Source organism: Orussus abietinus, unplaced genomic scaffold, assembly GCF_000612105.2.
Source record: "Orussus abietinus isolate OABI.00-Male unplaced genomic scaffold, Oabi_2.0 scaffold92, whole genome shotgun sequence".
In the NCBI taxonomy this organism is placed as follows: Eukaryota; Metazoa; Arthropoda; class Insecta; order Hymenoptera; family Orussidae; genus Orussus; species Orussus abietinus.
Window position 1 is genome coordinate 262,506 of NW_019394274.1, and position 24,230 is coordinate 286,735.

Below are 24,230 nucleotides of genomic sequence, written 5' to 3' on the forward strand. Positions count from 1 at the left end.
TAAAAGTCAACATGCAACAGTGACGGCCCACTCGATACTGTTATACAAATCATTTATTACAATAATCTATTCCATTTGTTAATATATGTACACCACTTTAAACTTTGCGTAACCATAGCTGTACCTAATTCTACCAGTAATTTAACAGGTATATAATTTAAAAAGTTCCTTAAGTCTAGGAAGAATTGCTGCACGAATTTTTCTTACTAATTATACTTAAGTGTGCAACAAAATACGTCACCACCGTTACTATGTAAGTACTAACTATAGTTCTGTACATAAAAATATACCTTTTACACAGTCTTTTGTCGAGTAACTATTTGCTATGTAAGCCTTTTTATTTAACCATGCCATGGAACGAAGACACAGAAGCAAATATCCATACCTTGACTCGTCGTTTTCATGATTGACATACGTTCATTTATAAACAATTGAGGCTTTTTTATATTTACTAGAATGTGCACGATTAATCCTCCTTAATTCCACCAGAGGAAAAAGATAAAACGTCAGGAGACTTACTTCGGTGTATCGGTCCCATGGCCGTACTAAATATACTTTCAATCAAGAGTTACATTTTCTTACCTCAAAATGTAGATTTGCAAGTTAAGTTGTTGCAGCCAAGAATGTGAGAAAGAAGATACGAGCATAACTAAGAGCAATCATTTGTACCCATTACAATCGTTCTTCGCATTGAATGCCAGTAATCCATAAAAAAAGGATCCACGGAGTACGAAACATGATTCAACCATACAACTGTTTTAATGCCAGTGAGAAATTTTAAAGAAGCATCCACGGAAACTTAATTTCATAACTATACTCCAATAAATGGCTATTAATAGTACGCATAGCCAAAAGAAGCATCCACGGCAACTTAATTTCATAACTATACTCCAATAAATGGCTATTAATAGTACGCGTAGCCAAATCTGCTTTTCACCCACGAGACCAAATTCTGTGCTCCTCAAGTATCGTCCTTTCCTCATTGCTTGACTCTCGAAGACCGGCAAAGATTAATGAGCAAAGTACCTTGATTACTTCCCTAAAATTCCGCGTGTACCTTAAAAATCGCCCCGAATGCCTCCTAAACCTAAGGAAATATTTCAACTCCGATTTCATCCGCGAGTTTACGCAGAAATCCGGTGCAAGGATTCCCAAACTACGTAAAACGCGTCCTAAGAGGCAAGACGACCCAACCTTTGTCTTCCACAAATAAGACATAAGGGGGAAACGTCTGGAAGTTATTATACAACTTTTTAAACATTTACATCAGTACTTTATGGCGATTATTACTATGGAGCATGGCCGGCCTACCGAAGGACGACTGTCGGTCTCGACCTCGTGAAAACGAGAAGTTGAAAAAAAGAAAGAAAGGTAGAAGAAACTAAATCTCTTATCAGTAAACTCGCTTAGTCCCTAATCTAGACTCGCAGGTGCAGAGTACGTGGCCCTAAAGCGTCGTCATACGTTTGGAAGACGTAGAAAATGAAAATCCAAGCGAAGAAGCGAGGCACTCGTCCCGATTCAGCGAATTCTACCTAAAGAGGGTGTTCGGCTTGCATCAAAAGCGAGCTATCTCTCAATATGTACAGATTCATCCACGAGCGAATTCGCCCGCCGAGCCCTTATCTCGACGAAGATGCATACATACGATATCTCGACAGAGACGGAGAGAAAAAAAAAACAGCGTTTCGAGCGTCATAATCGGTTTCAACGTTTCAAGGTATGATAAGTCCTGACCCCCGAATCCTTGCGTAAGGTTTTCCCGAATTCCACAAGAGTTCCAGAGTTCTTATATCCGTCCTGCGACATGGAAGTTCCGGGAAAGACGACGAATAGTCGTAATCGAGGAACGGCACATCGCAATTAGTTCGATCTCGACTTAATCCCGAGTTCCTCCCATAAATGTGCTTCGTCCTCACGGGGGCGACCTGTTGCCCCTGCTTCCAGGGATAGGGTTGGCCCTGTTCCTGTTCCGCCTGCGCAACCTGCCGCCTCTCCTGTTCTGGCCCTGACTCGCGTTCCACTCCGGGTTGTTAAAATTGGGTCCATTGGGTCCATTGGGTCCATTGGGACCGAAGCCTATGATATTAGGATCAGCGGGCCCAGGGCCGGGGCCAAAGTTGCCGAAGTTCCCCGGGGGATACCCGGGGTTGTCGTAAGAGGGTCCCACCTCGGGGGTGAACCCCAATCCCGGAGCCGGGCCCAAGAGTCCGGCGCCGTTGTTCCTCTGAGCGTTGAAGCGAGGATCGAAGGGCACCTGGTTCTGCGGAACGATGGGTCCATTGGGGCCGACGTTCTGCATCCCACCCATGGGTATCTGCGGGACATTGGGCGGCGGCATGGGCCCGCTCATCATGGGTCCCATCGGGCCCATGTTCCCCATCATGGGCATGGGCATCCCAGGAGGCCCTGCGATCCCCTGAGGGCCCAGCCCCATGCCGGGCATCTCCCCCGGCGGCTGTTGAGATTGAGGTGGACCAGGCCCCACCTGGAGCACCGAGGACACCGCGTTGTTCATGGAGGACTGATTGGCGGCCTCTATGGTCTTCCTTCTGGGGTCCGCCCGGACTTGGGGCGGCGACTTGTTGGGCGGCTCCATCTTCATCGGCGGCGGCGACATGGGCGAGTCCGCCAGGTCGGTCTTCGGCAGCCGGAAGATCTTTCTGAGCCGCGGGTCGTACCGCACTTGGGGATCGTTCTTCGTCAGCTTGAGCCCGGTGTAGTCGGGCCGGGGGATGTCCACGACGTAGACCCGGTAGGGCATGGGCAGATGCGAGGAGACCGTGGCGTCGATCTCGGTGCAGGGCGCGTGCGAAGGGGCCGGCTTGAAGGGCAAGCTCAGCATCTGTCGCAGGTCCACGTCGGACCTGCCGGGCGGGTCCACGAAGCTGCCGCCGACCACCCTGAGGTCGGTGTCGCCGAAGTCGGTCTGGAAGCGCTGTCTCAGGTCCATGTCCTTCCTCCTGTGATCCTGGTCCGCCCTCGCTCTGAGGTCGGTGTCCATGTTGACGTCCACCGCGATGATCCCCGAGCTGTAGATGCTGGTGCCCGCCCTGGGATACCTGGTGTCCTTCTTCGCGTCCGCCGTGCTGGGACTGCTCACCTTGACTTCCTCCCGCCTCTGTCTGGGGTCCCTGGACATGCGAGGGTCCCTGGACACGGGAGCGGGCGCGGTGCTAGGACCCGGCGATGACCCCCGCTCCGCGGACTCGTGCTCGGCCTTTACCTGGTGCTGCATCGCGAACTGACCCTCGCGACCGTGGTCGTCTCGAGGTTCGTCGGTGCTGGCACCTCTGGAGGCCTCTCTGGCTGCCGACGGAGTCTTCGACTGAGTCTGCGTCTTTCCATTCGAGCTCTGGGCCTTGATCGACGAGAGGAGCTTCGACACCTCGGCGCTGATGTCGATCTTGCTCAGGTCGCCCAGCTTGTCGGCTATCACCGCCGGTTGCGGGATGCTAGGCACCTGGCCCACCCCCGAGGAAGGCTCCTCCTGCACGGAGCCCTTGTTCTCGGCGTCCTGCTCGCTCTCCTCCTTCTGCGAGTCCTTCAAAACTATCGTCAGGTGGCCCGTCTCCCCGTCGTCGTCGTCATCGTCGTCCTCGTCGTTCTCTTCGACCTCGTCCTCGTCGTCGTCGTCGTCCGAATACCAGTCCTCCAGCGTCTGGAGCTTGCTCTCCTTGCTCTTGTCCTCCTCATCCATGTTCTTGAAGCTGTCCTGGGCGGCACGCTGTTGCTGCTGGATGCGCATGAACAGCTCCTGCGCCTTCTTCGGCAGATGCGAGGGGATCTCCTGGTCGTCGTCCTGCGCCGACAAGGATTTCTCGGACGATTGAGTCGAGTTTTGGGATTCTAGAAAAATAATTGAACGCGTTACATCAAATATTCCTTTAAAAAAAAAAAAAAAAAAACACCAGAACCGACAAATGGAAAATACCCTCACCTGATTCCTTCTCCTTTTCCTCCTCTTCGGCTGGCATCTCGATGACGAGATCGCTCTCCTCGTCTCGATCGCTCTCCTCGTCGATCTTGGATTGGGTAAGATTGGCCACCTCGTCCGCTATACTAACCACGGGCGGTGGTTTCGTGGAAGACGCCAACAGTTGTCGAAGATCCACGTCCCTGGAAACTGCACTCGCCGCTTCTTTCACCTTTGCCTAAAATCCCACATTGTTTAGATCCATACAACACCATGACACGATTAGAAACAAGTACGGGAAGGGATGTTACTTGTGCAAGTATCTCGTCTTCTTCCACGTCCTTGGTAAAGTCCTCTTTCTCCTTCATTCGCGGTCCCTCGTTGGAACTCGCGCTGGTCTCGGTGTAGAAGTCCATGGCGGGCATATTCTGTTGCTGTTGTTGATGCTGATGTTGCTGCTGCATGAGGAATTGCTGCTGCAGCTGCTGCTGGACGGCCAGTCCAAGGGCGGCGTTCGGAAGCTGAAGACCCAGCTGATTGGCCGACTGAAGAAGCATTATCTGCTCGTAGGGAACTCTGTCCTCATCCGAGCCCCAGCGGGTCTTCTTTCCCGAAGGCTTCCTCTCCTTCGACGCGTTCATCCCCTTCTGCTGGCCATTCGGGGACGCGTCGAGCGAAGGACCAAGAGATGTCGGTTTACCTATCGATCGAAGGCATACAAACACCCTTAGCCCGTTGCTTTCGAAATCTATCGAATATTCATCAACGAAGATGGCTACCTTCGTCCGTTTTCTCGTCAGTCTTAGTGGTAGAATCGGGCGTGTGTACGTTCAGCTCGAAGAGACTCGGGATCTTTTGGTTCGGCATGTCGGTACCTTGAGTAAGACTTCTGGCTGTATTGTTGATCATCAGCATCGCTCCTTCCCTGCTCAGTCTTGGGAAGTCGCCTAGGATCTCCTTCGGGGCGGTTTCGAGATGCTTCAGCAGAATGTTTTTCACCTGCGAGACAAACCCAGGAGTTACCTTACATCATCGCGAGTACAATTGTATCCATCGAGGTCTCGTGACGAAGTGCCCTCACTTGTTCGCTTAACGGCTGATGCGAGAACTTGCACTTGTCCCCTTGGATGCACTTCAGCCCCGTATGGAAGTACTTGCAAGGGAAGTCGTGGTGCATGTACAAACATTTGTCCCTTTTCGCGCAGCAGTCCATTAGGTAGAACTTGCAGAGCTCCATTTTCCTAGGCGGCAGAGCATTGTGCGAAAAGGGACAGTCGTCGCCTCGATGGCACTTCCCTTGCATGTAATACAGACATATCGCGTCAGGATCTTGGCCGTGATCGTTCGATTGGTTCCTGCGATTGTTCCGGTCGTTCCGCATCTGGCCGCGACCTTTGTTCTTGCTGCCGCGTTCGCTCTTCCCACCTCGGCGACCTGTTGGACCGCCAAATTATAGATTATCACGGGAATAGCGAATAAACCTCGGCCGAATGAAAATATAAAAATATCCAGAGTGAGGTATACCTCCGCCCCTTCCGCCTCCGCGTTTATTCTCGCTTTCCCGGTGACGACTGAGGACGGGTCGCTCGTCGTAGTCCGAATTATTGTCGAAATTCTCGTGGTCGTTCATCCTCCTTGGAGGAGAAACGTTCTCCCTGCTGTCCTTCCTGATGGGCGAAGCTCCTCGGACGAACAGCATCTCGTCGTCGTCCTCGTTGCCGTTCTCGTCGTCGCTGAACTTTCGCTTCTGGAATTAAAATCATGTGCTATATGTAATACTCGGCGTATCGAATATTTAAATATTTTATTTCATTCCATTTTATCTTGTTTCATCGATATTGCCAGGAAGAGGGACCTCGCGTCCTACCCACCTTCTGCTCCTTGTTCTTCTCGTCCTCCTTGTCATCTCGTATTCTCTTGCGATTTTTGTTCCTGTTGTTCTTGTTCTTGGACTTGTCTTGTCCCTTCGACTTGTCCTCCTCGAGAGCCGCCCTGATGGCTTTCTCGACGTCGCCCGCCCAGTCTTCGGTAGGGTTCTTGAATTTGTGAAACCTATCGAGCTTGCTGCCTCCTTGCACCGAGGGCTTTTTGTTCTTGTTGTACTTGCAGTCGAAGCTCTTGCTCTTGGGTGGCTCGGGTTTCGGCTCCGGCTTCGGTGGTTCCTGAGCTGCCTTCGGGGCCGGCGAGCTCGTGTCGTCGTCCTCGTCGGACGGAATCTCGCCGTCCTCCAAGTCATTGTCATTCTGACTGTTCGCAAAAGGAGAGAAATACGTTATTAAGGTCGTCTGAATTTCTCTTTCTCGAATCAGAATTTCCACAGCCAAGCCGCAACGATGACGATCGACGAGGCGGAATACAAATTCCGCTCAATGCTTTCACGATGACGAGTTCGTCGCAACGACCACCGACGACGACGATCAGCGATGACCTCGACCCGATTCTCGTTAACGAAATAAATCCGCCACGTAGTTCCAAGTTACCCTAACGAATTGAATTTTTACGTCCATGACCTCGACGCGAAGGACAGTTCAAGTAGCACTTCTACTCGCTATTTAATTTTTCAATGCGGCGAGTTGGCGATAAGAGCGACCGATTAGTCAAACAAAAGTCGTAAGACGATTCATTGCGAACAACCACTGCAACGTATTAACACGATCCATTTAACAAAGCCGTACCGCTCGCGATATCACGGGTGAAAAGAGCTTCCCAAGCCAAAAGTAGCTTTTTCCGCAAACGGCGCATGCAGTAATTAATCTTAACGGGCGAGCGTCGAATCCAAAGAGAGGCCAGAGAAGAAGAAACCCGCCGACAAAAGGCAGAGAAAAGGAAGTATTAATAGAAACTCGCCTAAGCGTTTGCCACCCCCCGCAACCCACCCAGGCGGAGAAAACGCGAAATCGGATCGCGTCGTGGCTCGAAACCAACAAAAAAAAAAAAGTCAAAATCGCCCGGCAAGCGATCGCGGGGAAATCGGACTAGAAAAAAATTTCGCAAGGTGTGCTCAAAGTCCAATAAAAATTCATAAAGGTACATGATCTCAGCCATCAACGGCGTCCGTTACCTCGACATCGACCCGATCCAATAAAGGCATCGAAAATTAATAAAATGGATAATAATTCGCCGGTCTACTTGCCAAGTAAATTAATCGACCGCATCCGTATCCGGGTGCACCTACAACACGTGCAATTAGACTAGACCGTTCCAAATAGATCGCCGTAAATCTCCGTGAAAAATCTCCACGAAAATACGTCCGTGAAGTCTCCACGAAACCTCTTCATAAAAAAATTCTCCGTGAAACTTCTCGATAAGAAATCTCCAAAAAAAAAAGAATCTCCTGAAATACCCCATATAATGGTAAACCATGTTCACTGGTAAATCAGTTAACAGCGTATCGTTACCTTACCGCATTTCTTATCCGCTTATCGCCAACCGTCGTCGTCTCACTACCACCGTCACCGCCATCATCATCATCATCATCATCATCATCATCATCATAAACAATAGGAGCATCATCGTGGTCATCACTGTCATAATCATGTTCATCGTCGTCACGATCGCGACCATAGGCCGGTCGTCATAATTCATGCGAGCATTGGCATCGTACCGACGACTCGTCATAAAGCATTGGCATACCTCGTCATCGTTGCGTCATTGACACGAATTGCATTAGTCGGGCTAGAATTCGGACGCGGACCGGCGCCGGTCGTCGCAGGTCGATGCAACCGCCCTTAGGGCGGGCAGAGCCTGAAAGGTCCTATCTTGCACTTGCAGGCTTTAAGGCGCGGCAAGAGTAAACGTCGTCGCGACCTCCTGGCACCCTCGATTAAAACGCACTCGACCAATAAACGGGACGGCCTCGAGATCTACAGGGAGTTGCGAGAATATATACCTACATATACATACTTCGACCTGGCAAGGAAGAACGAAAAAAACGGAAAGAAAAATTAAATTCGACTTGGAGAATCTCCGAGCCCTTAACGCGAGTCCACTCGACTCCGCGGCCAGATAACGCGTCAATTCCGCGCCACGTCCATGCGAGGGTACTCGGGATCGTGGAAAGAGAAACATCCGTCGGAATAAAACCCGAGGTGGCTCGGGGTTCAACGACCGAAATCGAAAGTCGCGTCGCCCGAAAACGGCAAGGTAGGAGAAGAGCCGAGCGGTTCCCTTCGTCGCGAGAGCGCACTCCCAGGTCCTCCGCCGGCGCCGCCGGCGCCGCCGGCGGCGCCGGGGTGAGCGTATACGCGTGCAGCCAGCGCCGCGCGTCGGTGTAGGGTAGAGAGAGGGTGAGAGCGAGTGTTCACGCGGCGCATAGCGGTGGGCGTGCGCGGGCGCGCGCGCGCCTCCGAATAAAAATGATTAGGCAAACCTTTGTATTAGAGTCTGGGCCCCGGAAACACTCTCGAGTGCCATACTCCCCGTTTGTTCGGCCAATCGTGTTTTCTTTCGCTACTAAAGTTATTATCTCATGTACGGTGTCCCACTATTCGAGCCGTTACCCGCCACTCGATCGCTCTTTGCCCATGTAGCTCCCCCGCCCGAGCTCTACCATCGCCTCGACTCGGACCAGCCTCCGCGTCTCTCCCGACCGGAATGAATGCCGCGCCACGTCGGTGCACGAATTATCCGTCCCTTCCCCTCCTCCCGTGGGCCGATAGCCGCCGATAGCCGCCGGTTACCGGCGGACGGCCGGGAATTGCATGGGCTCTCGCCAAGCCGCCCGGTTCCTCCCTGAGCACTCGGCAGCGAAAAGGTCCGCGTGGATCACTTGGCGCGTCTCTCTCTCGGCCGGTCGGCGTATCGGAAAATGGCGCCCCTCGATCTCTCTCGCCGCGGCAGGGCTGACCAAAGTCTGCTTCGCGGGCGCCGGGAGGGGAGGGGAGCGCGCCGCCCGGCGGCCAATCGCGCGTCCGCCCGCCCCGGCGATGCGCGCGCACCTCCGCTTCCCGGATGAGCGAGCGCGCGCGCGCACCTCGCGCGAGCGACGCCCCGAAAATGGCGGAGACGCGTGCTCGCGAGATCTCTTTCCACTAGGTACCTTCTCTTCAGGGGGACGACGAACCGTTGCGAGAGAGAGGGCGCGCGCCACGCCGAGGGAAGCGAGGCTGGCTCGCTAGCCCTCGCGCGATGCGCCTTTTCGATCCCGGGCCAGGTGCGCGCGTCGCGCCCTGACCGGCGCGGCACGGCCTCGAGAGCTCGCGCGAGCGGGCCGTAATATGGCGTCGACTCGGGCTGACACCGCGGCCCTTATTTGCGGCGCGAGAGAGCGCTCTCGGCAATTAAGTGTGCGGGCGCGGGTAGCCGCAGGCGGCGAAGAGGGCGATCGGCGGGCAGAGCGGTTACGATCGGTCGGCAGTTATGTAAAGATGCGGTGGTGTATGAATTGATTCGAGCGAAACTTCAAAGATTAACTAAACATGGCCACATCTGGAACTATTCTGAGCGGGCGGCTGGACGGAAAACGGCGCGAGCGGCCGCCGAGTCGGAGGGAAAGCGAGGCGAGGTCGGCCCGGCCAATCGGAGCGCTCCGTCGGGACCACGTGACCCGGAGACCGCGTCTTCCCTGCGACCTTCCCCCACCCGGCTACCTCTCTATTACCCCACTTTGTTCGTGACGACGCGACGCGCCGAGCCATTGGCTCCCGTTCACCGTTCGTACTGCCCGATCGAAAGACGTCGCCTTCTTGGGATACGTGCGTTACGTCACGCCGCGTCTACGTGCTCGAGAGCTCCTCGACCGACGAGATAATTATGGCCGGGTGAACCGGGTGAACCGGGTGAACGTCTCCTGCGATCGGTGCCCGGAAACGGACCGTTCGATCGCTCCCCTCTCTTTCTCTCGCTCTCTCTCTCTCTCCCTGGACCCGAAGATCCAATTCTTTCTCGCGAAGGACTTCGTACCTGCCCATGGAGAAGGTCTCGTTAAGCGATGGAAAAGTCGATCTCCTAATTAAGGCTCGACAAATTGACTTTTTACGAGACACGCAAGCCGCTTCTATTTTCGGGAAGTGGCTCTGGAGTTTATTCGTAATTCTGCGATCGACATTGGTTTAACTTTTCGATAATTTTGGTCGTTGACAGCTGCCTACGCTTTTTTTTTTCGCTTGCGCAAAGTTACGTCTTTGTTATATGCGGCTCGTGATGTATACAGGGTAACGAGTAATTGTACTCGAATTAGTAGATAAGCATACCTTTGTATACATTGGTCCGAAGAGGTTTTAAAATGCTGACAAAAAGTGGTTCTATTTTACAGAGAATTTGGCCGCGTGGGGCCATCTTGCGACCGAGGTTACAATTTCGCTTCAAAGGCCCAATTTTAGGCTCGACGTGATGTTACCGACTACGTTTGAATTGATATTTGTACCCAACAATTTTTGTACAAAGCTATCCTAAATTAATAAACCAAATGACTTCCGTTCATACGTAATTATTTCAATTCCTTCCAAGATTTCGCACCTTCGTGTTCGGTTCAATTTCTAGATAAGGAAATTGTAGCATAAGTTGGGCCGTAACCGAACCGTGGAAAACTTGTTTGCTGCTTTAGCAGCGATTAATTAACAGTTTTACACCCATTGTGATGCATTTTCACCGAATAAGCTACAGTTTGCTCAAACTCCTCCAACCAACGCTGTTAGTTCAAACGAATCAACTGAACGCAATTGCACGGGTAATCGAGATGGAAAGTCGGTACTCTGAATAATCGAACGTTTAATAGAACTGTGTCTATGGAACTCTAAATTGGATACTGGCTTTTTTTTAACCATGGTGTCGAGTAGATCGAGTACTTTCAGTCGGATCAATCGGTGCCTTTTTACGGTAACAACATTCTTCATTTATTACCATTGGATGGTGAACGGAAGCCTCGCAGAGAAACCGTAAGTTTTACAAATCCTTTCAGTTATTACAAATCTTAAGTATTAAAATCATGGCATATCGTTCACCTGATTTTATTTAAGGAATTGTTCTGAAAGAAATACTACAGAAGAATGCGATACCATTAAGAGTTACAATGTGAGCAAGCAATGGTTGCAGGGGAGAGTGCATTGCAAATCGTGCTTTTATCTGCACCTGCGCCATATTATCGGTAAGAGTAAAACCTACATAATATAAAATATTAACAACGAGATCGATGAGATACTAATTACAATCATTTTCAATCTCAATACCTCAGCGACCCTTGTTTATTTCGAATATCTTCAAAAAGTGCAAAAAATAGCAGTCTACCATCATTACATTCTACTTCATGTACAAAATAAACAAATTTACTAGCATTTGTAATAACAGACGACCTACTACGTTTACACATTTGTACGTACTATTATCACTTCCCTCGCACTGACAACGTGGCATAAAAAATTAAATTTTAATTATAAAAACTTTCTCGTTGTCAGGAATAAATTGATGGGAACAAGAATATTAGTGTAAATACCTCCACATTGTACAATGCTTTCAGGCTCACATCTTGTTCATATTGTTTCATTGGAGACCAATATTCTTCTTCATTTATTTTTCCGCTACATTGTAGAAGAACGTCTCTTCTAAAAGCATATTGAGTGCCACAACTGTAGGTATATAAAATATTGAATATTAAATTTATCATGTAAATACTTTTGCAGATCATGGAGACAGTAAACGTTATTTTTCAAAAAATGTTAGCACTGGGAAACGACTGAAAGAAGTCGCACGTAATCCTATCATCGATAAGGCTCTCGATGAAATCGATTATATTGCGTATTTAAAACGTAACAAGACTTTCGAAGTGAAAAATATTGTGAGGAAAAAAAAATTCAATGCGCAGCAAGTACTATTCAGGCGATATCATACTGTAGAGCGCCGAAGTATAAATATTCCTAAATATCCAAATCTTAGAGATGTTAGTGAGTCCAAAGGATCAACGAAAACTGAAAATATGCATGCACTTATCAATCCTGCGTCAACCCTGGATAATGTCGGGGTAATCCAGTATTCTGCTTCTGTTTTTTATTTTTTTAGAAAATAAGTTGTTTGCTAATTAAGCACTGTCACTATAAACTACGTTTTAGGATCAAGAAGAATACTCCGAAGAGGAGGTAGACGATGATTCCCACTTTCTGGTACATCACATCTCGATAGCTAATATAGACATCAATTCGACAACTAGTGAATTGGAAATTGATGATGATAGTAATTCATCGGTCATGCAAACAAATGCATCTGAACCCGAATTTAATAACAGGAGATATCCAAAATTCGAAACAGAAAATTTGAATAACTCTATGGGGATTAATCATCAACAATCATCACCGAAATATAAATTGCGAGTAGTTAATGAGACAGAAATTCAGACAACTACACAAATTGTGAATAAATCTAACAACGGGGCCTCTCATAACACATCTAAAATAATTGTCAAGAACAAATTACCACCCGATGTTTCAAACAAATTGCGTTCGGTGAAACTGATGAATGCTAAAGACCGTTCGATGACGACTCACTGGTCAAAGAAGAAAGTGAAAGGTTTGAAAAAATACCGATCAGCGCAGAAGAAAAAACCCACGATTTTCAAGAAGAAAATTAAGACAAAGAGTTCAGCCAAGTCGAATAAGACAAAAAAGCGACCCAAAGTATCTAAACCAAAATCTCAAAAGAAAAATAAAAAGCCAGTGAATAAAACGAAGCAAAACTCAAAGAAAAATAATGCAAAAAAAAATAAGGGGAAAAATCGGAAAAACTCAACAAAGAGAGCAATTGACAACGACCAATTAGAGTACTAACGAAATAATGTCATTATTTTAAATGAAGCGTACCGAGAATTATACTTACATGGCATAATTGTGCTTCATACACTTTCTGTCTTTACTTGTTCGTGCGAGCGATGGTGGAACACAAATGAAATGCCACTTGACCAACATTGACGCAGAGGTATGTCCGGAAGGGTTCGAGCATTATGAGCATGTCTCCAATCCGACAGATCGGAGTTGCAGTCCGACTGTTCAGGAGGACCTTTACATTCGACACCATTGACACATCTTTTACATTTGAACCTGTTATGTAAATATTTCAGAATTAAAGCACAAATGAATGAGCCGAATAAAATTATGAGTACATACTTTGCATGAGTATCCGAGATGGTATCCTCTTCTAAACCGAATAAGTCGCGAAGATCTGTAAGCGTAAAGTGTCTAGCGACATCGTCTTCCTGATCGACCACCGTTGAACTTAATGCCTTTTTATGAGCCTGCCGCTGGAAAATCTTTTCCTCTATCGTTCCAGTCTAGAAGTTGTCAAAGAGGATACGAAATGCAAATTTGACACCATAGTAATATATCTTGATTACACTGTGTTTCATAATTTCCATCGGTATGGTAATACTCACGGATAAGAAGCGATAGATGAAACACGGTTTTTTCTGACCATCTCGCCATACTCGAGCCATAGCCTGATCATCGTTCGCAGGATTCCAGTCTGGATCGAACATTACTAGACGATTCGCTCCTATTAAATTCAGTCCGCACCCTCCTGCTTTAGAGCTAAGCATAAAGATAAAATCTCCACTGTTTGGATCGTTGAAATTATCCACAACTTTGGCTCTCTTCTTAATACTCATTGTACCATCGAGTCTCACGTAACGATAGCACCGTTTGCGGCTGAGTTTTTCGAACAAATCCAGTGTCTGAGTGTAATTAGACACTAAAACGATTTTATCATCTGTCGTAGATTTGATCGTTGCCAAAAGGCAGTCCAATACCATAAGTTTTCCGGATAATTCCGGCATAACATCTCTGGAAAAAATTAAATATGTATTAAGCTCCCGTAAGTCAAATCGTAATAAAAATGTATTGTCTTACTTGGTGCTGTAATTAGATGGCAATAGATTCAGAGCATTTTCAAAACCGTCAGATTTTTCCAAAATCTTTTCATAAATCAGCTCCGGATGATTACACAATTTTTTGAGTAATGTAATTGCTGCGAGTGCCGATATACTTCCTTTCTTTGTGGTCCCTGTATCATTTTCTGAAATGGACAGTATGGAGATAAATGTAGCTAACTGTATCGAACATTAGAGTGCTTACGATAATGATTAATACCTTGCATGGACCGTCTAACTGCTTCGCTGTTAATGAAGTTATTGTAGAGATCAGTCTGCAGTTTTGTCATCTTTATACAAATGACCATCTCATGTTTAACAGGTAAATATTTGGAGAGTAGAGCGCTAGTTCGACGGATTAAGCATTTATTAACAATGGTAACTAATTCTTCCAGTCTCTCTTGAGCAACTTTACGATCTTCATTGGAAGCGTTTGCATCTTGTCCCCTCAAGATTGGATTTTCAAACTTTCTTCTAAATTCCTGAAAGCAATAGCATTGATTATCTGGTAATTATGCGTTTCAAAAATGTATGAAAAATAATTTGAAAGGGTTTTTAAAGCTTATTTCCGCATTTTATAAATTATACGTACCTGGGCAGTACCAAGGAGTCCCTGATTTACAAAATGTACAAGTGAAAAGTACTCCAGAAGATCGTTTTGAATGGGTGTCCCACTAAGTAGAACTCTTCGTTTAGCTTTGAGGCCCATAAGGGCTTGATATGTTTGATTTTCAGAATTTTTCAATCGATGGCCTTCATCACACAACACCAACCCGACTTCGTCATCATGAAGAACTTTGGAGTGTAGACGAAATGTTTCATAACTAATTATTAATACTGGATTGGCACATCTACGCCCATAAGTTTTCATAAATCCATTTAGCTTTGCGTCGATATCACTTTTACTGCCACCATCTATTGCTAGAGGCCGAACTCTATTGTTTAGCCACTTCATGATCTCATTGTACCAATTCTTTACTAATGAACTAGGAGCAACGATAATTGCCTTCTCTATAAGTGGTTTAGCTTCAGGACCTTGATAAGAAAATGTTGTATGTATACTAAAAGTTAGATACCACTTGTAAAAGATTTGTATGCAAGTACCTTGTTTGAGGAGTGTCCACATTAGAGTTATACACTGTAAGGTCTTCCCGAGACCCATTTCATCGGCCATTATGCAACCATAAGCATTTTCTATACGTTTTCCTGTAACGCATTCATACATGAATTTAACACCTTCCCGTTGATGGGGTCGTAAGACATTACAAAGCACCGGGTCTACGACCACATGTACTAGCTGCTTACATCTGTAACGAGACTAAATATATATTATTCAATTCGATTTTGTTTTGAATGTACTCTTTCATGTTTCCAAGGATTGTAGTTCTATCTACAGAAAAATATAAAGGAAAAGAGCAAACTTACGGGTCTAATTTCAACTTGTCATGTTCAGAGAGTTCCGGTGGAACATACACGACCAAAGCATTTGCTTCATTTGGGTCGTATAATGCTCTGCGAGGGCCAGACAGACGCATCCCAAGTGCTCGACCCGATAATTGATATCCCGGAATAGGAATTTTAAATGGCTTGCTAAGTAACTTACGAACTCGCTGTTCCTGTAATACAGAAATTTAAATCATACGATGTATCTCACATCATACAATATTCGTTATTTGACAAAAGATAATCGAATATAGATCTCACATGTTCAGATATAATTTCCTGTGTAGCGGATACATCTTCAGCGGTAAGAGCAACCACTTTACACTCTGGAATGGCAATGGTCCTATCATTTCGACGACACCGTTTCTCAATCTGTTTAACTGTTTGGGTAGGTAATGTCCTGGGAATATCATTGGATATGTCTAAAAGCAGTGGACGCTTTCCTCTTTGACTAGGAGCCAGCGACCGTATCTATCGGCGTTTGAAAAGCAAAGAATGAAAAAAGAATTATTCCATACAGCAGGACAAACTGTACAATCAAAACATGGTCTGAAGTTCACAATTATCAAGCCCTTACCATGTTTCCAGAGAGTTTCTCTCAACGTCATGTCACTGCTTCAACGTATTTCTTAATGCTGTAGTGCATCGTTGTTTTAACTGATCGCCAGAACAAAAACTCTAAAATGTAACAACGTGACAACTAGAAGTTAGCCATTTGCCAGTTAACGTTAAATATGCCGGAACGGCATAGAAAATTCAGATGTTTAGATATGCCTCGCATGTTATCACCTGGTGGCCATCCACCGAAACTGGTTCATTATAAAATCGCAATTAGGCAATTAAAGTGATGCAAGGAACTTTTTGGGAGGTAGGGATATGTGTTGGCAGAAGCTGGCAGAAGCTGGCTGAACTTGAAGTGAAGCGTTTCGGAGCAAAGGGATATTCGTACGACATATGCAGACCCGACAATCGTGAGGCACCTTTTCGTGGCCAACTACTGGCTTCCACCGCGTGAAATGGCTTACAACTTTCCTGGAATGCCAACTCCAGCTATGCCACCGATGGGTGAGTATTCATCGATTTCCTAACCAAACTCTCCTGGGTCCCAAGTGGGAATCCGAAGAGCACCGAAGAGGAACAGTTGCTACCTTGTCACTGTTTTTTTTTTAATTATCAAACGGTCCTCAAAAATGAAAGAATGCTCTTAATTTTCTCTGTATCGTATTTGATACCGTTAAGCAATAAGGTGTTTTCTTCTAACGATTACTTAATGTTGCCCAAGGTCTATCTTATTTTGGAACGTTCTTACATGATTGATCAGATTATTCTAGTACATAAGAAGCCTGTTTACCTAAATGAGATAGCGACTTAAAATTGTTCTCATATGTTAGGTATGGGCCCAATGGGACCCCTGGGTCCTATTACGGGCCCTCAAGGTTTTATGGAACTGGCGAGTCAAGGATTTCCTCCTCTACCTCCACCTATTCCATTACCTGGGATGAACGACACCCCACTGGAATTTAGCACAAATAAAAATCAGCCACCAATGGCCCGAGAAACCGCCGAGGAGACTAGTGACAGGAAGAATGAAAAGAACGATAATAGGAGAGAACGAGACTCGAGAGAGAATAGAGACAGCCGTGATAGTAGAAGGTTATATCTTTAGGCATCTTGTTATTTTTGGAGTTCTTGCGTCTGGGTAGAATAAAATGGGATTATTTCTGTTTTTAGGTCAAGGGGTGATCGAAGGGAGCGTGACAGAGAGAGGCGAGAGGAACGAGCCGAAAGAGAAAGGCGAGAAGACCGCAGACCAGAAGAGAGGACCAGTACAAATTCTACTAGCAACAACGAGAGCCATTCGAGCACAAACGGCAGCGAAGGACAGTCATCGACGAATGCAGGAACCAGCAGTACTCAAAATATGGGAGCTCAAATAGAGCCGACAGCTGGAGTTTGGGGCATGGGTGTTGGCTACCCAATGATGGGAATGGGACCCATGGGGCCAATGGGACCAATGATGGGAGAAATGGCATTGGGTCCTCACATGGGTCACGCTCATGGATACCCCCCTATGGGAATGGGAATGATGCCACACGAAGGAGCAATGATCGGTGCTCGCATGCTAGGGCCGGAACAGATCATGACCGACGCCGCTGCTCAAATAATGAGCAGTGCATTGCCCCCACCTCCAGCAGGACCACAGGGTACCAAAGAGATCATCCACTGTAAAAGCTGCACGTTATTTCCACCTAATCCAAACGCACCACCACCTACCACTCGAGAAAGACCACCAGGGTGCAGAACGATATTTGTTGGAGGTTAGAATATTCATGGTCGATACCAAAAGAAATTAACCTTTCTAACAATTCATGATTCTCTTTCTCAACTTCAACAGGCTTGCCGGAAAATATTACCGAAGCGATTATTCAAGAGATATTCGAACGGTGTGGCGAAATCACGACGCTCCGACTTTCCAAGAAGAATTTCTGTCACATACGTTTCGTCTTAGAAGCTAGCGTCGATGCAGCCATCTACCTTTCTGGATACAGAGTACGGATAGGATCCAGTGGCGACTCTGCAAATACTGGAAGACTTCACGTGGACTTCGCACAGGTGAGTACCTTCATCCGCTGCACCTGTGACGCTTTCCTACCTTCTACATCCACGATATCAGGCCAGAGACGATCAGTACGAATGGGAGTGCAGACAGAGGCAACTACAGCGAGAGCAGCGTCACAGGGAAAGGGTTGAAAAGGAGAGGCAAAGAGCTCCATCGAGTCCTCCTCCTGTAGTCCACTACACCGACCACGAAGCATCGAACATCTGCGAGAAGATCAAGCAAGACGATACATTTGTCAAAGCGGTGCAGGTTAGGAACGACGTCCAAGTCCCTCCATGAATTTTCATCGATATCCATCCCTATCGATCCCGTGTATCGTCTAATATCATTAACAGAAATATATCGAAAATCTCAGGTCGTCGTTACTTGGCTGGAACGAGGCGATTGCACGAAGAGGAACGCGAACACCTTCTACTCGATGATCCAGTCGACGAATTCCCACGTGCGTCGATTATTGACAGAAAAGGCCGCATACGAGGAGGAGCTGCAGAAGGCTAAGGAGCTCATGAAAGGAAGGATGCAAGGACTCCTCATACAATGTAAGTCTACCTACCGTTTCGATCGAACCAGTCTAGCCGTAACTACCGTACGTCGGTATGACGTTCGCGAACGTATATCCGTATACGTGTGTCGCTTTACTCCGGTAAGTGCCTACCTCGCTCCAGCGAAAACAATCGATCGGTCCCTCGCCAAGGAAGGACCGCCGGCGAGAAAGCATAGCCAGATCGATCGATCCTTGATCGGTCCTCCTATGGTTAGCCGTGCATTCTTCATATCGAGGCAGCATTTTTCACTTCTGGTGTCCCGGTCGTTCGACACGAGATGCCGTCGACGTCGGGTTCTGCTCTTCTTTTTAAGAGGAAATGAGAGAAAAAGGGAGACTGCACGATCGGTGAGAGGTCTTCAAGGTAAACCCTTCGATCGGTGCTCGATCGCTGGGGGCGAACTTGAGCGTCCAAGAAGGGAGGCGACAAGGTGGGTGAAGAATGCTGACTTTCGATCTTCCACGAGGAGGACTCGCGTGGACCTTGATAAGGACTATGTCAAATCGGAAGAGGATTTTCACTCGGATGGTCGTTAAGCGTCCGAGAGGTGCATGCTGGTGGAATTAAATATGTTTACAGGGTGTCGGGCATCGCTGTTCATTCTAGAGGAATTTTCAATAAGCGAGGTAAGCAGTGTTGCTAAACGACGAGGTCGGCCATGCGGAATATGAACTACTCGAATCTAGTACTTCCTCGGTGAATGGAACCAAGATCGTGAATTCCGTGTTAGCAACACTGCCGATCGTTCCTAAAATCTGGCGTAATGCTCGAGATTGCTTTTTTAAGTTTTGTATCGTCACGCGATTCGAAGATACCTCTAGGAAGGAAGGTGTGTAGCAGAATGCCATAAGTTAGGTACTGAGACTCGGACAGCGACAGGATGCAGGAAACAGGTTTCGGAGAAGCTAGTCGTCCACGCAGCTATTATAGCTGGCTACGATCAGCTACGCATGTATGGTCTTCGAACGGTGTTCATCGCGGGAAAATCGCAGAAAGGATCGCACAGATTAAATTTACGTTCAAGGAGGTATATACGTAATAATCGTCGAGTCTCTGGAACGTCTACTTAACGTACACGGGTGGTACTTTTTCCCTAAACATGGCTAATTGTACTTTTTCATCTGCTTCGATTACAAAAAAAAAAAAATAGTCTCACGGAATTACCCTCCAAAAATTTAATTATTGAAATTTCGAACCCTTACATTTAAAGCGCAGAATTTTATAGACATTTTCCCAGTCGTTTGTAGAGATCGCTTTATTAATAATACTCGTTCGCGTCTCATTTATGGATTATTAAGAATAAAACTATTTGTTATGGGAAAATCTCAAGATAGGGTGCAGCTACCCGGAAGGGTTAAAATCTGTATTTAAAGTTGGACGCGTATATACCCCCTTAAACTCGATCTTGATGTGAGTTAATCCATTCTCGCAACACGGGGAGATGAACAATTATCTGGCACTCGAAACGTTAGAGACGCGGTAGACGGAATATCGTATTCTAATTAATTGAAACATTATATAGATCCTCACGGTAAGTATCTACACGTGGCGGTATCGTTCCAGTTGTCAAAACCACGCAAAAACGCGATCCCCGATTTGACTCATTATCGATACGTTCCAAACATAAATGACAGATAGCTAATTCGGAGGATCACGTGCCGTTATCGAAAATAAAAAAAAATATATATATAAAAAAAGAACGCGGAAACTTCGCCGTTTGTTCTCCCTTATCGTGTTCCATTTAGAGAGGAAAGTACGCGGTGAATGATTAAAAATTGATGGTCTAGGGTATTCAATGTCTGGTCGGTCCCGTTTCTAACGTTAAGGTGTCGGACAATTAGTCGAGCGCCCTTTGTGCAACGCAATCAACCACGAGCATAGTGCATTAATGAGGGTGTACAACGGAAGATTTGTTGTGTTTTTGTATGCGACATGCGACATGCGACACCCGTGTCATCGACAGTCAGTCAGATCGAACGTGTGTTCACTGCGGCCAGCCACAAGAAAGTCTGGGATCACTTCACCAAGGCCCAACGGAAGAACATCGAGATGTGGAGGAAACAGTCCTCGGTATGTATCCGCAGTTTAACGGCAGAGAGTGTCGAGTAAATAGAAGCGACAATGGCTCGGCGTTTCCCTTTGCCGGCCCGCTAAACTACGAGCCCCGCAAAAAGCGTTCTTGCATGCATTTGAGAGACCCAGGTAAGTGGCCGAGCACTCGGGGGAGCCACGACGACGAAGAGGAGGTTGACGACGAGGTACTAGACGGTCAGACACCCGATAGCTTCTTCAGGAACAGGTAACCAGCGAGTGCTTATATCCGAGAGTCGATGGACGATCACGAGCCACGGGTAACCCGATGGTTGCACCCCGAAGACAGAGCCAAGGGTCGTTCTCCGGCAAGGTCCACCTCCGAGGTCTAACGTTCCACCGTAACTATAATTCTACCGTAGATGCATGTCTTTTCTGTAATTCAGAGCCAGTCGTGTAAACACTCTGAACTGCAGAAAAGCATTACACGAAGGAAAAGTGTCGAGTCGTAATCCGGAGGTTTCACGCGACGTAATAATCACCTCGCATATCGTATCTTACAGATTTTGCATGCCCGGTGTAACTGTGGCTGGCGACGCGCCTCCAAAGATCGAAATTATTACGAGACGTTTGTTGGATAGGAAATTAAGGCCGTCCAGCTGGAAGAGGCTCTGATGGAGGGCGAGGGCGAGATGGAGGTGTCCGACTCGGAGGACGAGCCCCAGAGGAAGAAGATCCGCAGCCAGGAGTTCAACGAGGACGCCGAGAAGCTGCAGACCCTGAAAGAGGAAAACGACAGTCTGAGATGCCAGCTAGAGGCGTACAAAAACGAGGTACGGATAGTATAATAAGTTTCATCGTTAAGTAGAAAAATCCTGGAAGATTTATACCGATGTCGGCTCTTCAGGTGGACCTTTTGAAGTCCGAGACGAAGACCGAGATCGACGCGAAGGACAAGCAGATGAAGATGCTGCAGCAAACGCTGAAGGGCATGCAGGAGCAGCTGATGCAGTCCAAGAAGCAGCAAGCCCAGGACGACCAGAAGATCAAGGACCTGACGGTGAAGTTGAACGCCACGAAGAAGGAGGAGCCCCTGGAAAGCGAGATCATTACGTTAGATAAGGACGACGATATCAGCGAAGAGCCGCGGATACCTAAGCTTCCTGTTGCATCTCTCGGATGTGTTCAAGTCACTCAAAAGGATGCCAAGCTCATCGGTGAGTCGCGGTAAAATATCTGAAAGATATCAAGGTGAACGCTTTGCATTAAGGATTTATTTTTGGAGCAGGTTTGATCGCGACCTTCCTGCACATCCATCCTTTCGGAGCGAGCGTCGACTACGTTTGGTCGTACTTGCAAAAGATGGAACCCGGGATCAGGCCGAACGAAGTGGAGGCTCTTATGCAGAGGTTCCCGCAAGTGTTCAAGCAGGAATTGTCCGGCATTGGCGCGAACATGGAGAGAAGGTGGCAATTTTCCGGCTTCAGCATCTTCCGGAGCCACTGACCCTCGCTTCTGCCTGCGCCTGTGGACGCGACGACGGAACAATAGCGAAAGGAAGAGAGCGGACCTTTGGATCGATGAAACTAAGATGCCGCTCGAGGTTCTTATCGCAATGGGCCGATGTAACGTTGACGAAGAAACTCAACGCCGCTGCAAAATCGAGGCATCGCGGGTGCTCGAGGATCATTAGGCCGTATTAGCTCGTAATGACGGCATACGCTGGCGATTGCGATTAATCCTGATTAATCAATTAATCCCGAAGTCTTCGGACCGATCCAGTGCGACTCTTGGAGCCATGACGTCCACATTTTGTATTCTTGCCCGAGTGCCATACCTAGGAACACTCTTCGCTTCCGTTCTGCGAGGTGCGTTGCATTAACTTGTGATTTTAAAACGCTTAGACGCGCAACGCGATTTTGGGAGACACCATGAGACTTTACCCTGCCATGGTCGTAGTGTTAAGGACGAATGTTTAAAGGAATTATCAGTGTACGCTGGCAGGTTAATAAATTTCGCGCATACACCCTTCATGCGTCACGCAATTATTACCGCAATTACGACCACTGGTGATTTCCTGAGTGAAAGAAAAAATATTACATGCCGCGTTTTTATTTATTCATGATAAATATATAAATAGTAAATGTGAAACGTATGAAATTCTTGGCTAAGTACGTAGAAAAGGTGATCTACTCTTTATGTTAATCGAGGGCTCTTATACGAGTTGGTATAAAAATATTACTCTAGGGTAATACTGCTTTACAGGCTCATGCCTTCCGGCACTTCCGTCAGCGGTTTGATATCCTGCTCCAGGATCTTTTCTCCCTGGTACAGGAAATATCCTTTAAACAGCTCTCCTCGGAGCATGTACGGAAACCAGTAAGCATCGTCCGGCCACATCTTATCGAAGGGAATGTTCTGTAGATTGTACCACTTGGGTCGCATTTCTGAAACCAATTCCAGAGAGGTTTTTAAGACTCCGGATAATTGGAATCACTTGACGTAATTACCGTCAGACTCTGTAAGTTCGCCGCAAACGTCGTAAGTGTCGAATACGTGGACCTCGAGAAGTGTAGGGTCCTCTTTGAACTGGAACTTGAGGACTCCTTTATATTTCAAAGAGTTGGCCAGCAAACCGCACTCTTCTTTCAACTCCCTGGGAATAGAATTAAACGGGGAACAAGGGCTGGCGCGACGTATACTCGACGCTTTATCGATTAAACGTGAAATAAAAGATCTTTCTCACCTCACTGCGCCCTCGACGACCGTTTCGTTGGGCTCCACTTTACCTCCGAATCCGTTCCATTTCCCTTCGCCGAAACCTCGCTTTTTTAGACCCAGTAAAATCCTCGAAGCTTCCCTAACGAACACGAGACTGTATACTCTGGTACTTAGAGTCATCTTAATTAGTTTTTAATTAGGAACAAATCAGAACTAACACACCAAAGTCTCGCGAATCACTGGTACATCGCCGAGAATTTCCTTCTATCTCTAAGTTCCCTCTTCCACCTGTAAGGTCACACAATGTTCAATAAAAATGCATTCCTGTGGATGCAAAAGTCGAATTTTAGATTAAGAGGAAGTCCCCTTGTACACTCAACGCGAATGATCATAGCTGACTGCTTTTAGTAGTCAAATGCCATTTCTTAGTCTCTACTGTATATTTTAGTCGAAATTCGAACCGAATCCTTATCTAAGATCCAATACAAGCATGCAAGAAAAAATGCAACTTATTCCAGTGTAAGCATCTATATCTCGAGACACGATAAAATAATCGAACATGGTGTATGTAAAAGATCCCATAGGATTATGCCCGCAAATTATATGGTTTATTCAAGGAAAAAAAAATTAAGTCCTTGTAGGTCCCACCGAGATTTGAACTCGGATCGCTGGATTCAAAGTCCAGAGTGCTAACCATTACACCATGGGACCGGTTGGAAGAGAATCCTCCAAACAATCTTTAAACCCACTATGCCGAGTAATAATAGATTTGAATAAAAATTTACCTGAATATTACGAAATCACGGATTAACAAGCAATAAAATCGAGCCTCACCTTCTGAGAACGAGAACTATCGTATAACACGACTGAACGACGGCGTCCCTTAGCCACTACTCCGTTTAATGATTCACTTCTATAATAAGACTTCTCGTAACCTTTAAAAATGATTTCAGACGGGTTTAGAATTTTCCTCGCAGATAACGAGAGGAAAAGGCGAATAAGTAGAGGTTGAATCTTTAATCAGAGTACTCGAATTGACTCCGGCGTCTGGCTTGGGATAGCGGCCGCAAACAAAATGGCCGCCACACGTGAAAGCCGTGAAGAGGG

At 46.9% G+C, this 24,230-nt stretch overlaps 5 protein-coding genes and 1 non-coding gene across 12 annotated transcripts; 2 read left to right on the forward strand and 4 right to left on the reverse strand.

Annotated features, from left to right (window-relative positions):
• Positions 1–35: 35 nt before the first annotated feature.
• LOC105697422 (protein suppressor of sable) lies at positions 36–8,800 on the reverse strand. 3 transcript variants are annotated; one of them, XM_012420727.1, is made up of 9 exons: positions 8,286–8,800; positions 7,320–7,779; positions 5,788–6,163; positions 5,441–5,663; positions 4,998–5,350; positions 4,696–4,915; positions 4,228–4,616; positions 3,941–4,154; positions 36–3,849 (listed from the first exon to the last, which is right to left on the reverse strand). In XM_012420727.1, exons 2-9 carry the CDS (start codon positions 7,322–7,324, stop codon positions 1,916–1,918), a joined length of 3,714 nt encoding a protein of 1,237 aa, XP_012276150.1. In that variant the 5' UTR covers positions 7,325–7,779; positions 8,286–8,800; the 3' UTR covers positions 36–1,915. The 3 variants fall into 3 exon arrangements, with proteins under 3 accessions (XP_012276150.1, XP_012276151.1, XP_012276149.1); XM_012420728.2 differs by having other exon boundaries at positions 7,320–7,660; positions 8,286–8,320; XM_012420726.1 differs by lacking the exon at positions 7,320–7,779.
• On the forward strand, positions 7,815–12,722 carry LOC105697424. Of its 3 annotated transcripts, none has more exons than XM_012420733.2 (5): positions 7,815–8,059; positions 10,170–10,791; positions 10,873–11,000; positions 11,533–11,870; positions 11,959–12,722. In XM_012420733.2, the coding sequence occupies exons 2-5, from the start codon at positions 10,679–10,681 to the stop codon at positions 12,667–12,669; spliced, it is 1,290 nt and encodes a 429-aa protein (XP_012276156.1). In that variant the 5' UTR covers positions 7,815–8,059; positions 10,170–10,678; the 3' UTR covers positions 12,670–12,722. The 3 variants fall into 3 exon arrangements, with proteins under 3 accessions (XP_012276156.1, XP_012276155.1, XP_012276154.1); XM_012420732.2 differs by lacking the exon at positions 7,815–8,059 and adding an exon at positions 8,923–9,832; XM_012420731.2 differs by lacking the exon at positions 7,815–8,059 and having other exon boundaries at positions 8,923–10,791.
• Positions 11,067–15,934, reverse strand: LOC105697423 (DNA repair and recombination protein RAD54-like). 2 transcript variants are annotated; one of them, XM_012420730.1, is made up of 11 exons: positions 15,784–15,934; positions 15,468–15,677; positions 15,189–15,379; positions 14,868–15,070; positions 14,356–14,798; positions 13,984–14,245; positions 13,744–13,909; positions 13,272–13,677; positions 13,006–13,169; positions 12,719–12,939; positions 11,067–11,454 (listed from the first exon to the last, which is right to left on the reverse strand). In XM_012420730.1, exons 1-10 carry the CDS (start codon positions 15,784–15,786, stop codon positions 12,735–12,737), a joined length of 2,253 nt encoding a protein of 750 aa, XP_012276153.1. In that variant the 5' UTR covers positions 15,787–15,934; the 3' UTR covers positions 11,067–11,454; positions 12,719–12,734. The 2 variants fall into 2 exon arrangements, with proteins under 2 accessions (XP_012276153.1, XP_012276152.1); XM_012420729.1 differs by having other exon boundaries at positions 11,067–11,478.
• A 184-nt stretch (positions 15,935–16,118) lies between these two features.
• On the forward strand, positions 16,119–22,433 carry LOC105697437 (ecto-NOX disulfide-thiol exchanger 2). The gene is made up of 10 exons (XM_012420758.1): positions 16,119–16,271; positions 16,598–16,859; positions 16,938–17,524; positions 17,602–17,819; positions 17,881–18,075; positions 18,182–18,365; positions 20,335–20,441; positions 21,044–21,235; positions 21,310–21,619; positions 21,691–22,433. Exons 1-10 carry the CDS (start codon positions 16,223–16,225, stop codon positions 21,906–21,908), a joined length of 2,322 nt encoding a protein of 773 aa, XP_012276181.1. The 5' UTR covers positions 16,119–16,222; the 3' UTR covers positions 21,909–22,433.
• Positions 22,434–22,517: 84 nt separating this feature from the next.
• On the reverse strand, positions 22,518–24,137 carry LOC105697440 (7,8-dihydro-8-oxoguanine triphosphatase-like). 2 transcript variants are annotated; one of them, XM_012420760.1, is made up of 4 exons: positions 23,958–24,137; positions 23,149–23,411; positions 22,913–23,058; positions 22,518–22,849 (listed from the first exon to the last, which is right to left on the reverse strand). In XM_012420760.1, the coding sequence occupies exons 2-4, from the start codon at positions 23,301–23,303 to the stop codon at positions 22,662–22,664; spliced, it is 489 nt and encodes a 162-aa protein (XP_012276183.1). In that variant the 5' UTR covers positions 23,304–23,411; positions 23,958–24,137; the 3' UTR covers positions 22,518–22,661. The 2 variants fall into 2 exon arrangements, with proteins under 2 accessions (XP_012276183.1, XP_012276184.1); XM_012420761.1 differs by lacking the exon at positions 23,958–24,137 and having other exon boundaries at positions 23,149–23,634.
• Trnaq-uug lies at positions 23,763–23,834 on the reverse strand. Its single transcript has one exon. It is a non-coding gene; the product is annotated as a tRNA-Gln (tRNA).
• Positions 24,138–24,230: the final 93 nt, after the last annotated feature.

Coding starts and splice junctions, on each gene's coding strand:
- LOC105697440 (XM_012420760.1), bottom strand. CDS start 23,303: ATGACTCTAAGTACCAGAGTATACAGTCTCGTGTTCGTTAGGGAAGCT. Junction 23,059..23,148: donor GTCGTCGAGGGCGCAGTGAG/GTGAGAAAGATC, acceptor TTCTATTCCCAG/GGAGTTGAAAGAAGAGTGCG. Junction 22,850..22,912: donor CGAACTTACAGAGTCTGACG/GTAATTACGTCA, acceptor AATTGGTTTCAG/AAATGCGACCCAAGTGGTAC.
- LOC105697423 (XM_012420730.1), bottom strand. Junction 14,799..14,867: donor GTGGACACTCCTCAAACAAG/GTACTTGCATAC, acceptor TTTCTTATCAAG/GTCCTGAAGCTAAACCACTT. Junction 13,910..13,983: donor AGTTAGACGGTCCATGCAAG/GTATTAATCATT, acceptor TGTCCATTTCAG/AAAATGATACAGGGACCACA.
- LOC105697437 (XM_012420758.1), top strand. CDS start 16,223: ATGGCTTACAACTTTCCTGGAATGCCAACTCCAGCTATGCCACCGATG. Junction 17,820..17,880: donor TTCACGTGGACTTCGCACAG/GTGAGTACCTTC, acceptor CCACGATATCAG/GCCAGAGACGATCAGTACGA. Junction 20,442..21,043: donor TGTGGAGGAAACAGTCCTCG/GTATGTATCCGC, acceptor TTTGTTGGATAG/GAAATTAAGGCCGTCCAGCT.
- LOC105697424 (XM_012420733.2), top strand. CDS start 10,679: ATGGTGTCGAGTAGATCGAGTACTTTCAGTCGGATCAATCGGTGCCTT. Junction 10,792..10,872: donor GGAAGCCTCGCAGAGAAACC/GTAAGTTTTACA, acceptor ATTTTATTTAAG/GAATTGTTCTGAAAGAAATA. Junction 11,871..11,958: donor CAACCCTGGATAATGTCGGG/GTAATCCAGTAT, acceptor ACTACGTTTTAG/GATCAAGAAGAATACTCCGA.
- LOC105697422 (XM_012420726.1), bottom strand. CDS start 8,329: ATGGCACTCGAGAGTGTTTCCGGGGCCCAGACTCTAATACAAAG. Junction 4,916..4,997: donor ATCAGCCGTTAAGCGAACAA/GTGAGGGCACTT, acceptor TTTGTCTCGCAG/GTGAAAAACATTCTGCTGAA. Junction 4,617..4,695: donor TGACGAGAAAACGGACGAAG/GTAGCCATCTTC, acceptor TTCGATCGATAG/GTAAACCGACATCTCTTGGT.